This window comes from Epinephelus fuscoguttatus, linkage group LG10, assembly GCF_011397635.1.
Source record: "Epinephelus fuscoguttatus linkage group LG10, E.fuscoguttatus.final_Chr_v1".
Taxonomy (NCBI): Eukaryota; Metazoa; Chordata; class Actinopteri; order Perciformes; family Serranidae; genus Epinephelus; species Epinephelus fuscoguttatus.
Window position 1 is genome coordinate 11820895 of NC_064761.1, and position 13547 is coordinate 11834441.

The following is a 13547-nucleotide window of genomic DNA, read 5'->3' on the forward strand; positions in this document are numbered from 1 at the left end:
AAAAACTTTAATGACTTTAATTTAACTTTAATTTAACTTTAATGAATGAAAAAATTAAACGTCTTTATGTATAATTGTACACCTTCTTGTTTTTACCTTGTAGGATCTTCTGTGCGTTGGCCGTGTAGCTGTGTGCATTGTGTGCAACGTCGCGCGCAGCCTCCAGGTGGCGCAGCATGATGTCACAGCCCTGGTCGCTGGTCTCCCAGAGCTCCGCCCCCTCAGGTGCGATTGACGGGCGCTCCATCAGAGTGAGGAGAGGCAGCAGGAGGGGGACGCAGAGCACTGCAGGGGAGGAAGCTGCAGCAGGAGGAGAAGAAGCCAGGTCAGTGGATTTAAAACCGAAATGTTTTATATTATATATTTAAAATCTAAAATCTCTCTTGTATCTCTTCAACTTTTAAACTCATTTTATGAACCCTTAAATGTTACGATTATTTCTTTATCATAACTCTGCAATTGTGCATTTTTGAGATACTACACTCTTCTTGCAGGGCACACTGTTAGACTGCAAATAAATAGTTTATTTGTCTTTGCAAGGCAGTGTTTCAATGCTCAGTCTAACAATCAGTGATGCTCCTCCGATCAGTACGTTTAAGTGATGCAATATGATTTCATCTATGACTGCAGTGTGTGTGTGTGTGTGTGTGTGTGTGTGTGTGTGTGTGTGTGTGTGTGTGTGTGTGTGTTCAGTACCTGTGCCTTCATACAGATTCTTGTAGAAAGGTTTGAGTGTTTTCTCGTAGCTGATGGCAGTCTGTGTGTAGTTCCTTCGTAGAGCTGTCCATGTTTCCTCCAAACGGCTGATCTGCAGACAACAACAACACACACCAACTGTCAGTCTCACAAAATATCATAAAACCATTTTTGGATTTTTGGATGCATTTTCATTCAATTGGTTGAAGTGAGGGCGGTGGCATGTTCTCCTGTGTCAGCGTAATGTGAGTGTGAATGGTTGTTTGTCTCTATGTGTCAGCCCTGCGATAGTCTGGCGACCTGTCCAGGGTGTACCCTGCCTCTCGCCCGATGTAGCTGGGATAGGCTCCAGCCCCCCCGCGACCCTCAAGAGGATGAAGTGGTTAGAAGATGAATGAATGAATGGTTGAAGTGATAAAACATGTCTGAAGGTCAAAAAATGTTTTTTTTTTTATTGTTGATCAAATTTTAGGATTTCTTGCAAACAGAGGGACACATAGTTAAAAATAATTATCTCAGTATTTTTAACGGTTATATTTCTGTGTGTGTTTTATATCAAGTTTGTGTGTGTGTGTGTGTGTGTGTGTGTGTGTGTGTGTGTGTGTTACCTGCGGCAAATCCAGGGCTTTCATCAGGGCCGTGAAAGCGAACAGGTCGCCCACTGTGTCCTTCAGCTCCAACGCAACCAGAATGATGCGATTTAAGGTGGACGCCCGCTCATCGACACTGCCTGTACATCCCAGAATATCCACAGCAACACCTATTGCCATGGTGTGATGCCTAGGAGACAGAGGTCGGGAGGATTATCATCACCAGCCAACGGCAATGTCTGTTTTTGTTTCATTAAGTCAGTTTCAAATCTGATCTTTCAGTGGTATCTGAACACTGACAGGAAGTACAGCGAATCAGTGGGTATGAGTCACTAATGATGTCATCTCAAATGTCAGTTCAACCTTCTTGGCTTGGAACTCTATATCTATATAAATCTATCTATCTATCTATCTATCTATCTATCTATATATATTCTCTTTACATTGTTTTATCATTGTTGTGACCCCTGAGATTTGTCTTGGACCTCTCGGGAGAGCCCTGACCTCCTATAGGTTTAAACTTAAGTTTTGACAGTTAGACATTTTGGGACATATGTTCTTACCTGTGGAAAGAGCCAGGCAAGCCACTTCCCCCTGTCTCCAGTCATCATGCTAAGGCTCGGTAACAACTGCTAGTTCTAGCTTCATATTTAACGTATAGACAGAAAGTGAATAAGCTTATTCCCCTAAAAATGTCGAACTGTTCCTTTAAATGTAAATTGTGAGTTTGAAGTGTGTAAAATAGCTTTTTCATGGGGACTTCCATGAGTTACTTCATTGATGCAACATTTGTGCCATCATGTGTGTATGTATGATGTGTACCTTTCCATCAGGTCTAGCCTCAGCTGTTGACCGTGCGGCAGCGTCACCAGCTCCAGACCAGAGGACACGCCCATGCGACCTTTAACCTCTGGAGTTACTCCGAGTATCCTCGCAACCTGAAGGGAACAAAAAGATTTATAGTTGTTTTATCTTCCACTCTCATTTCCATCCACTGTATGTGTGTGTGTGTGTGTGTGTGTGTGTGTGTGTGTGTGTGTTGATTAGCTGTAATATTTTATTTGGTTCAAGGTTGTTTTCTCTCTGAGTGATTCTCCTGTATCATGAGGATCATTTTATTGCATCAGCTGCAAGATAGAAATCTAATTCTCTGACACACACACGGAGGATCAGTGTGGAACAGCACCAGTAAACATGTTTACCTCCAAATTAGAGTGTGTGTGTGTGTGTGTGTGAGAGAGAGACAGACAGACAGAGAACAGCCTTCTGGTTTAAAACTGTTGAACGGAAACAGGTTTTATTGAAGCATCCTTTATGTTTTAAAGAAGGCTTTTTTAATGGTTAGGTAATCATTTATTAATGCTTGATTAAACAGTTTTTATACATTAATACGAACAACATTTGTGTTGCAATAATAACTGATTTATAAAGCATAAATAAAAGTTTTATTAAGCATTAAAAAGGTTCTGGTTTCAACGTATTAGTCTTATACAGTATATTGTGTTTTATTAAAAAGTAAAGCATGGCACTCCTGTAATGAATTATGTATGCTATCTTTTTTACTGACAATCTCCCAGATAATTAGAATGGGAAGACCAGTTACTTATTTTTTCAATGTGTTTAATCAAGTTTATTGTAGTTTACAGAGAAGGAGCTTCTTTTGTTGAGAGCAAAGCTTAAAAATGACCCAGTAGATCCCGACTGAGATATTTGGCTGATAATAACTTACTGCAGATTCACTGTTTTTGGCTTATATGTTGGGCCTATAAGTAACAAGAAAATGCAGTACACGCAGATAGTTGTGTGTGAGGTCATTAAGAAACAATGGTGCTATTATAGTCTGTCCACTAGAGGGCACTGACAAGTTCTCAGATGGACATTTTACAGTTGAAAAATAAACAAATCTGTGTCACAGTTCTTGAAAAAATGAATTTCTGACTAAACAAATTCCAAGTATTATTTGGGTTATAAATATTAAGAGAAACTAAATAAGTGAAAATCCTTTCGAATTTGAATTTCCAATTAAAATTACCCTCTTTGCGATATAACGTTCACGAGAATGAGATGGATGAAAGGTCACAGTGACCTTGACCTTTGACCACCGAATTCTAATCACTGCATCACTGATTCGAAATGGACGTTTGTGCCAAAATTCCCTCAGGTTGTACTTGAGATGTTGTATTCGCGACAACCAAAAAACATAATGCCTCCAGCCATGGCTGACACTGCTGCAGAGGTATAAAAACACTACTTACCAAAAGACTTTATTTAGTATGCTAAAGCTGTTTGCTCCTGGAAATATGAAGTAGTGAGTCAATTTATTTATAACAACATTTGAAAATACCACATTAGGACCAAAGTGCTTTTATAGAGAAGTTAAAACTACCATTAGATAATTACACTGAGTTAAACTGTTGTCCTGTGTGTGTGTGTGTGTGTGTGTGCGTGTGTACCTGGCAGTCGGCCATGAGCAAGTGTCTGGCGATGCTGTGGTGATTGTGGCTGAGCAGCAGCTCCTTCGCTCTCTTCAGCACCACCATCTCCAGCGGTTTGTTCTCCGGCGGCAGAAGTCGAGATCCGAACTCCGCCGGCTGGAACGTCGACTCCGTCTCTTCAACTGGCCGCTGGAAACTGCTCTTCTTGTCTTCCTCCTCTTCCTCTCTTGCAGCCTCCTCTTCCTCTTCCTCGCTGGTGTTTTCTAAAGCAGCGATGGCGTGATGGTAGGAGCTTCTGTCCAGTCCTCTCCTCCCTCCCACCTCCTTCTCCTCCCCCTCCTCCTCCTCTCTCCCTCCCTCCCCCTCTCTCCTCAGTCTCTCCACGTAGCTGCTGAGTGGAGGCTGAAAGTCAAGGTCCGTGATGGGGTTAGGGGAGTTTGATTCTTCCCACTCCAGCGGGCTGCAGGACCTCAGGTCTGCGGGACTCGGCTGCAGGCGTTCCGTCCAGCCTGTCTTTGCCTCTGAGTCTGAAAACTGAAGCTCAGCCGAACTGGAGGAGCTGTGGGAGTCTGCGGGCAGGAGATGATGGAACTTCAGGGGTTTGACTGGAGGGACAGGAGGGCCTGTGGAAGAACAACAACAGCATTAATAGTTGCACATTTTGTTCCTCTATACTTTTGTTTATTGGTTTCTTTGAGTAGTAGTAGTGAAAGAGTATTAATATTCTTAAATAACTAAATCACTACTATTTCAGTTAACAGCTAATGTGGATGCATTTTGTGCAAATTAAAGTCACCTCCACTCCTCCACGTAGAACCAAGAGTTTCCACACATGTGGAGTCCAGCGGAGGTGCAGTCAGCCTGGGGGAGGTGGGGGAGGAGTCTGTGGGGCTGCAGGAGCTGGAGAGGGGAGCCAGTGGCTGAAGGCAGGGGGAGCGAGACAGTCGGGCCAGCGGCACCTTGCTGGGTTTGGGAGGCGGTTTGGGACACAGCTGGCTGTCAGAGCCCCGGATGGCCTGGCCTGGAAACACATGGACAACACTGTCATCACACTGAATGACATTTCTTATCTCATTTCTGTGACAGTGAACCATGTACGGCCACAGTTTATCTTTTATTTGAATCGGAAAATCAAAGTATGCGTGAAAGCACACAAGGACAGGGTTAACGTTAATTTCCTATTCACATGCAATGGAAAAAGCAAATAAGGACAGTCGTTACACCTACAGTTTGAGGAGGTATACAGATTAGGCTGTTGCACTGTTGCTGTTGGGACTTTTGCTGATGGGATTTTAAAACAGGAGCAACAAAGATTTTCTGCTTATCTTACTTCCTTCACTGTACTTCTCATTGTCATTTATTCATCATTGTTTTTCATTGTTTTTTTCGTCTTTTATTTCCTTTTTTTTGCTGTCATATGAAGCACACTATCACATCTTTACTCTACGTTTGACAAGTGCTGCATATATACAATTTCTGATTCAGACAAACTGAAGTGCGCAGACAGCTTCTGATTTATATAACAGCCACAATGCACTATACATCAGTATTTTGCAGGTAAATTTAAAATTTAATGGTGTGTAAAATTTACCACAGTAAAGCTGTGTAAATACAGCTCAGTGAATGTTCTTCAGGTACACAGACATACTGACCTAAGCAGCATATAAATACCAGGTGGACAGATGATCTTTAGGTTTTGATTTTCATTTGCTCTGCTATTACACAGGTTTGTGTAACAATGGATTTTAGCTTCCAGATTTACTGACCTGCCAGAATATCTCCAGGTCTCCGTGGGACAGAGGGACTCAACACTGGCTCACTGCCCGTCCGAAAGACTGGAGACTTTGGGTTGGGGCTGGGGAGGAGAGGGTCAGGAGGCTGCTGGGGCTGTGGTTTGGAGCCTGAAGAGGAGACGAGACGACCGGAGGGAACAGGTAGAGGTGATTGCAGAAAACAATACAAGAATGGAGAGAGAAGAGAGCAAATGAGAAGAATGTCAGACATTACTGATGGTAAATCTGTTGACAGAAGGGGGCCTCAAATGATGTTAGACAATCTGACTAAGTCTTCCTCTGAAACATACTAAGGCCTAAAGAATGTCACTTTCCCTTACCAAGAGGCAGGTAGCTCTCTGATTGGTGGGCCTTGAGCGGACGTCTCCTCTCCTGGACCTGATTGAGACTTGCTGGTTGACTGCCACAACGATCCTTTGACCTGAGTGAAAGGAGACGTTGAAAGACTGATGTCAATAAACATATTTGCACACAAATATGCATAAAGGAGAAATAAATCAAACCTATTTCTAATATTAATGAAAATGGTAACAGTAAGAATAAAACACTGTTACCCTGAGTTGTTATCCTCCTTCCCTGTACCCTTCTTTTCTTCTCTCTCTTTGTTCTCTTCTACTCTAGAGCACATATTTATCTTTTCCTCGCGCCTGCTCCATCTCTTCACTCAGACAGATATGGACTCCATACATTAAGCTCAATGTACTTGTAAAATTACACGCTTCTGTTCCTTTCAGCAGAAAAGTCCGACACCACGTCTTTATTTATAGAGGACTTAATGATACATATGGAACACATTGTATATACAGCCCGCCGCTTGGATGATGAATGTAAACAGCTCCAGGCTGTGTGTTAAAAGCTTAAAAGCAGGAAGGGATTTAAAGGGCTGATTTAAGTCTTTCAGAGAGTGTGAGAAGAAAGGGAAACAAAGAGAGAGGATGCCTGAGTAAAGGTGGGTCTCCATTATTTAAATACAGCAGACAGCATGGTTACTTGGCCCACTACCCACTTTCTGTAAAAGGCTTGTGTCCCTTGGAGCTAAAAAGCGAAATAGTCATTCACACAGTCTTTGTCAAATCTAACAAATGACATATGCTTAATATGTGATCATATAGAAACAACAAACACACACATTACTGCAGCCACGGAGGAGTACTGGTGATATTCAGTGTGTTAATGTGGGTTTCTACTTGCGTACTAACCTGAGCTGGCTGCTCCGGCTCACACTGTTGTCCCGGCAGTGTGTGCCGTCATGTACACTGTGTGTGTTGTCGTGTGTGTGTCCATTGGTTATGTTGAGGCTAAGGCGTTTTTGACGCCTCTCCTGCGCCATGAGCGCCTCTCGATGATGGCTGGACAAGCCGTACTTTTCCTCCAAGCAGCGCAGTGGCAGCGCTCGGTTAATAGGCTGAAAGATAATGGCTCCTACCACCTTAAATGAAGAGAGAGCAGAGGAGATAACTACAGTGAGCACAACATATTTTCTTTATAAAGCCTTTCTTCAACAGTGGCATAGAGGATATGAAATTTACAAAACAGTATTGTTGCTGAGTTGTGGCACAAAACTGTGTCAAAAAAACATATGACAATGTTTTCCTTAAAAACAATTTATGTGAAACAAAAACCTACCTGAGACACAGGTTTTCTGTTGCCGACATAGTATCTTATAAGTGCAGGTACGTTGTCAAACCCTTCCCTTTCCAGCCGGTACTCAACTCTGGAGTAGGCTTCGTTCAACATCACAACCTGAAGGAGAGATGTGAAAAAGAAAAAGTTAATGATTAGTTATATTTTGGTGGTGCCAGCCTGTTGCCCAAGTGCCTATGCAACCACATGTCACAGGTTGCATATGTCTACCAGTTGTGACCAGTTAAATCAGCGAGTAACCTTTACCTCTCAGATCAAAAAGAAATAGAAAAATAAAATAAATATCAATGATGTTTATATATAAAAGTTATTCACAAGAAAAAAGTAAATATTAAAAAACCTGATAAACTCAAATTATTTTTTGTGTTTCCAGTTTTGTTAAAATCACAGTTAATAAAAAAAATGCATGTGCGATTGTCAATAAATATTCTTCAAACTGAAGCTCCATTAAGCAATACTTTTTTATATTAACACATAATCAAATAATACTGCAATTAAAAAGAGTTACTGAGGTTGCAGATCCCACTGAGAATCATCATCCCAGTCTGGAGCTTTTTAGCTTCTTGAAGCTTATTATTTTAATTAATTTAATGACATTATCATAATGATATGAACAACTGAGGCCATCACTGAGAGGATCCACAACTCAGACAGATCCTCCAAAATTAATGTTCAAAATGTTTACAGCCAAAGACAACCTCAGTTAGACAGACAGATAAACATGAGCACCAACAGTAGCGTCTGTTTACGTTGGTCAAAATATCTGTTATTCATTACTGATGGTTTTAGAATACTCTTAGGTCGTCTTTAAGGATGCAATCTTTCAAGTGATTCTTTCTGACAGTTTTAGTTATAAACTTTTGTTCTATTCAGTGCTTTTATTTGTTTTATGTTAATAGTCTGTAACTCATTGTGATTCCCATCTTGTCAGAAACACTTAGAGGACTTTTTTTTTTTTATTTCAATGAGGCTTTCTTGTTTGAGTAAATGTAAAAAATTAAATAAAATTTGCATGGGACTGTAGGTAAAATGGATTCCACTGCCATGATGAAGTATTACATCATACACTTTGGAGTGTTTGACAGTTTGCTATGAATTCATACAGGTGGTCTCACCCTCTTGTTGATCTTAAAGTGCTGGGCAGCATTTCGCCACTGGGAAGTCAAAACATAATTTCCTGGACTGGACAGCGAATCACGGATCAGGAAATCTCCGTCCCGCTGCACCAAGTTCTCTGCAACCTGAGACAACACAGAGGATTACATATGGGTACACACACACACACACACACACACACACACACACACACACACACACACACACACACACACACACATAGAAGCACACTGTGTTTGTTTATAGTCCAAACATTTAATTAAATGTAGTAATGGCCGGCTGTTATACTCTGACCTTCTTTATGAGCTTAGTGAGGCTGGTTTGCAGCAGTTACGTAAGAGTAAGACATTAAGATATTTAAAGCTTCAGCCTATTACAGTATTTATCTAATTAGCAAATTATCACATAGATTTACTTTTATTTCTTATTACTTATCTTTCATAGATGAAAAGCACTCATTTTTAACCCATATATATATATATATATATATATATACATATAGTATGAACAAAAAAAACATAACATAACTTTCTCAGGACATTTCAGCTGCATCTCCTGACCGTAGTTTTATTCTTTGGCCTTTGAGCTGTATACATGACGACTTTTTTTTTTTGTTGTTGTTTGTCAACCTACTGTTACAAAGGCTGGGAACTTTCACACCGAATGTGTGTATAAATGGAGCTGAAACAGTTTGTTGATAAATTTGTGAATCAGTTGTCAGATAATTAATCAGCAACAGTTTCAATAAATGATTTTTTATTCTCTTTTAAAAGCAAAAACACCAACATGCTGAGTTGCTGCTTCTAAAATGTGAAGATTTGATGCTTTTCTTTGTCATGCATATTAGTAAACTCAACATATTGGGATTTAGACTGCTGGTTAGATAAAACCTGCAATGGATTACATTATAAATGTGGCTTTTTCACTATTTTTTGACAAAATCTAGCAAAACAATTATCAATCAATAATGAAACGATCTTATAATAAGTTGCAGCCTTCCACAGAAACAAGACTAAGTGCAAAACTCTGTGATCATTAACTTCAAGAAGTTATAAAACAAGAACAGATGATAAGAATTAAAAAAGCAATCACTTAATTGAATCAATACACAATAAAAGCAAAAGCAAAGAGCAAATCAAAATGATTCTTGGGTAACAAATTAACTGAAAATGTTTCCTTGTCTTGTATTCATCACGCTCTTGTTACATGTACTGCCTCTCTCTCTCTCTCTCTCTCTCTCTCTCTCTCTCTCTCTCTCTCTCACACACACACACACACACACACCAAACACGCACAGTTACAGACTTTAATTAAGCAAGTGTTTGTATAGTATATAATGGCAGTTTAGTTTAGCCAAAGGAAGCAGCTTATTAAAAATGATTACATCTCAGAGCTGGCTTTCAGAGGGAACACAAACCCTCACTCTCTCTCTGTCTCACAGGCACACACACACATACACACAAATGCACACATACCATACAGAAAGAGCTTTTTTATACACTGACCTTATGTTATAACCCCAACTCTGCTGCTGAGGCCACTATTTGAGCTATAATCTTTCTGTAAGCACTGTGTGTGCAGTATGGCAGTCTAATAATAGGTGATCTGGTTCAACAAGTTTTTAACTAGGCTTTTAAAGGGAGGGACTCATGACTCAGATTTATGTGTAAGTGTGTGTGTTACCTGTCTGGGTATTGCTCCATGGTACCATGCGTGGCTCCTCGGCTCCTCGCAGTTCGTCTTTAGCTCTTCCTCCAGCTCTTTGCGGAGTTTCTCTGAAGGGCAGTCCACGATGAACTGATCCCTGGAGAACTACAATAAATACACAGAAAACAGAGCTGAATACTGTGGCTGACTTCTATGGAAAACGCACACAGAAACAGCAGCAGTGACTTCATTCATCTGCACACAGCTTTGATGACAGCTGATGTTAAACATTTCCTACACATAGCCTGAATTTGAGATTAATGCTCTAAGTTCAACAATGATGAGATGCAGACCCTCCCTATCTCTTTGACCCCAGAGAGAGACCATAGTAGATGAATTGAAATATAAGCTAAAAAGGCATGTGAATGGCAGAAAAGGTAAAGGTAAAATGAACGGGCAAGCACAAAATTATGAAATTATGACAAAAATGTTAAACTTAAAAGGACAATATATCAACTTTTCCTGCTTTTCCACACTTGTAATCATTTTGTGAAGCCTTAGATTTATCTTGCAACCTCTCATGGCATCTCAACCCCCAGGTTAGGAGTCACTGGTGCAGTAGACCACAAAGCAGCAACAACACTTCTTTCAGACCTTAGTCATGAAGCTCATGCCAAAGCTTAAGTAATGTTCAGCACGCTTATTTTGTCATGGGTGCATCGTCTTTAAATGTTGTAAATGCATTTATTGGTGTTCATATTTCTATAGCTGATACTACTACTACCACTTATACTATACTTATATACTACTACCACCCGTGAGAAACTAAAAAAATTGAGACCTAAGGAGAAGTCAGTAATAACAGACCCTATTATAAAACCAAATTGATCAAAGGTCACCCAAAACACAGAAAGTTATAAAGCAATGGTACCAAGGCAGGTGACTGGGAGAATTGTTAGTTTAATCTTATCTGCACACCTGGCAGATGATGAAATGGTCAATCAGTCAGTTTAATGCCAACAGAAAGTTTGGAAAATTGAAAAAAGTGAAGGACAGAGCGAGCTGGTAACAACCTGACAGGATGCAGAGTCAGCACAACCACCTGCACCACAACACGCGCGCACACACGCACACACACACACACACACCAAACACGCACACTTACATGACAGCTGCTGGGTCTCTGCAATGCTCCCTCTTTCTCCATTCCTCAAATACACACTTCATATCAAACACATATAAAACATCTCAAGTGTTAAACAGCTCACTATCAAACACACACGAGTCCTTGTCTCAGGCGACATGCTCACACACTGCCTCTATCTCTCTTTGTCCTCTGTGATTTTCCTTTCTTGGCTTTCCATCCTGACCCCACCCAACTGCCCAGACCTGCCTCCATACACACCCTCACTTGACGTACATAAACACACACACACACACACACACAGTGAGGTGACGCCAACACACTTCCTTGAACTTTCCCCTGATAGCTGACAGGTGAAAGTTAAAGTCACATGTAGTCAGTTTGTATTTCCATTTCTTCTGTGGTCAATGTTGTACTTGTTTCACTTGGTAAGTAAAGCATCTGTACAAGACAGCTTTTTAGCAAGTTGTAGAGAAGTGGTGGATAATAGTTCACTAACTTCTATCCCCAACAACCAAGCCTACCTGTGTTGTCTGTCATTAGTCATTTACCTCATGCTGCAATCGTCTCTTAAGACACTGAATATCAGTACTGTTGGGATTTTCCCTGCTTCATGGTACCTTTGGCTGTACAGGGTAATTCTAGCCATTGCAAACAATGATCTGATTCTTCTGCTACAGGGAAATACAGTCAATACTTGTGACAGTACTTCCATGAATATGATCTGTATTTACATTGGTCCACTGCCAAACAAAAAAAGGCCAATCAATGTTTTTTTGTGGGCATGTGGTGTCATGTTAGACAAGTTAGTCTGGCTTTGACACACAAACTGATCTGAACTCATGCACCTGCTGTACAGTATAGCATGTCCAGTAAAACTATCCTTAATCATTTTAAAAGGTGCGTCCTCTTATTCTGCCACATACTGTATATTGAAATATATAAGCAGATCCATGCTGACCATAGCTGGTTATATCAAAGCTCCAATAAGGGATGCAGCATCTAAATCAAAAAACCCGCAGTCATCAGAAACAAGCGAGAGTCCTGTCTGTCTTCCCCAGGTGGAGGCCTGCGACTGACAACAACGCCTATGTCTATCATAGATGGTTCTCCTGCAGGTGAACAGTTTTATAATATTATGATAATGCTATGCTGTATAGTTGCAACTTAGTTGTAATTTTTACCCTGGAGATTATTGGTAGCAGGTCGACACACTGCTGTAAAGAGACCTTTAAAAAGGGCCAGAGGATACTGAATGTTAAAGCCTTGAAGACTCTCTGAAGAAGACTTTGATCCAAACCTGCGTGAATGAGGAGGTTCAAGGCAGATTGGGCTGTTAGAGTGCTGACTTTCAACACACACACACACACACACACGGAATTATTGAGCCATGTACTTGAAATTGGAAATCTGTCTATAAGCGCCCCCATGAAACTGAAACCCTGTGCATCCTTTCATCTCTATGCGCTTGTTCTCTCTCTCTCTGTGGCTCCTCTACCTCTCTTCTTCATATTTTCTATGTCTCTCTAAAGTCATTACAATAGACCCCTCTACCCTCAGTCTCCACGTCTCCATACGTGACAGGAAATCAGCGTATCCTATTACAAACCGAAAAACAATAGAGCAGAACACAACAGGCTCTGTGTCATAATGCACATGCACTGATTTTGTTTGTTTGTAGTTTGAAACAGAGATACCAACCAGTGCAGCCTGACTTGTGTCATATGACTGTATGTGTGTGTGTGTGTGTGTGTGTGTGTGTGTGTGTCTTGGTGCAGCAGTGGAAAGCACTTGGAGCTGTATAATTGAGCCATCATTCAGTCACATGCTGCAGCTGCATTAATTTCACTGTATGGAATTAGATGCCAAGTAATTTGACCACATGAAAATATTTTCTCTACATTTTTTCACAAACAACTCAGTAAATAAATAAACTATGAAAATTTGAATGTAATTATCATTTGCAATAGAGACATTGTACAGTTTAAACATTATTTTTCTTTTTCGTTCCTTTTTTTAAATGTATTTCTTCAATGTAACCTTATGGTCTTTATGGCATCATCTGTTCGTTCATTTATTTCATTATATCTGGAGAATAGTGAGGCAGTTAGTTAGGCTCATTTATTATTCATTCATTCAGTTGATACTCAACCTTTTATTGTACATTTCATTATTCTGCTTTTTAAAGCTTTAATTTCCCCAGTGAATCATGGAGACTATACAACAGCATTGCACATATGTATCAGCATGTAACTTCTATTATCAAATGTTATTTGGTGTTCTGTGTGTTGCAAACTTCATTATCAATTCTTATTAAAATCATTTTAGGGGTTCAGATGGGCAGAGAGGAGGAAGAAGATGTACCTAAAAGTTCAAAAGGGTAAAAACGAAAGGCTGAATCACCTTTATTTTGTTTCACTTTTTGTTTTGTTTCTATATTCTTTACACATCGGTTAAATTCAATATGTCACACCCATTAACG

At 40.2% G+C, this 13547-nt stretch overlaps 1 protein-coding gene across 4 annotated transcripts in view; it reads right to left on the minus strand.

Annotated features, from left to right (window-relative positions):
* The window catches only part of bcar3 (BCAR3 adaptor protein, NSP family member), an 81791-nt gene that overhangs the window by 1661 nt on the left and 66583 nt on the right, over positions 1-13547 (minus strand). For 3 of the 4 annotated variants that reach the window (XM_049587615.1, XM_049587616.1, XM_049587617.1), the window contains 12 exons: positions 9958-10086; positions 8274-8399; positions 7141-7257; positions 6714-6943; positions 5835-5935; positions 5488-5622; positions 4518-4742; positions 3740-4344; positions 2109-2224; positions 1305-1476; positions 697-808; positions 97-300 (listed from right to left, as the gene is read on the minus strand). In XM_049587615.1, coding sequence (XP_049443572.1) covers positions 97-300; positions 697-808; positions 1305-1476; positions 2109-2224; positions 3740-4344; positions 4518-4742; positions 5488-5622; positions 5835-5935; positions 6714-6943; positions 7141-7257; positions 8274-8399; positions 9958-10086 — 2272 coding nt within the window. Of the gene's footprint in view, positions 1-96; positions 301-696; positions 809-1304; positions 1477-2108; positions 2225-3739; positions 4345-4517; positions 4743-5487; positions 5623-5834; positions 5936-6713; positions 6944-7140; positions 7258-8273; positions 8400-9957; positions 10087-11086; positions 11267-13547 lie in introns of those variants that run through there. The other variant, XM_049587618.1, reaches the window with a different exon arrangement.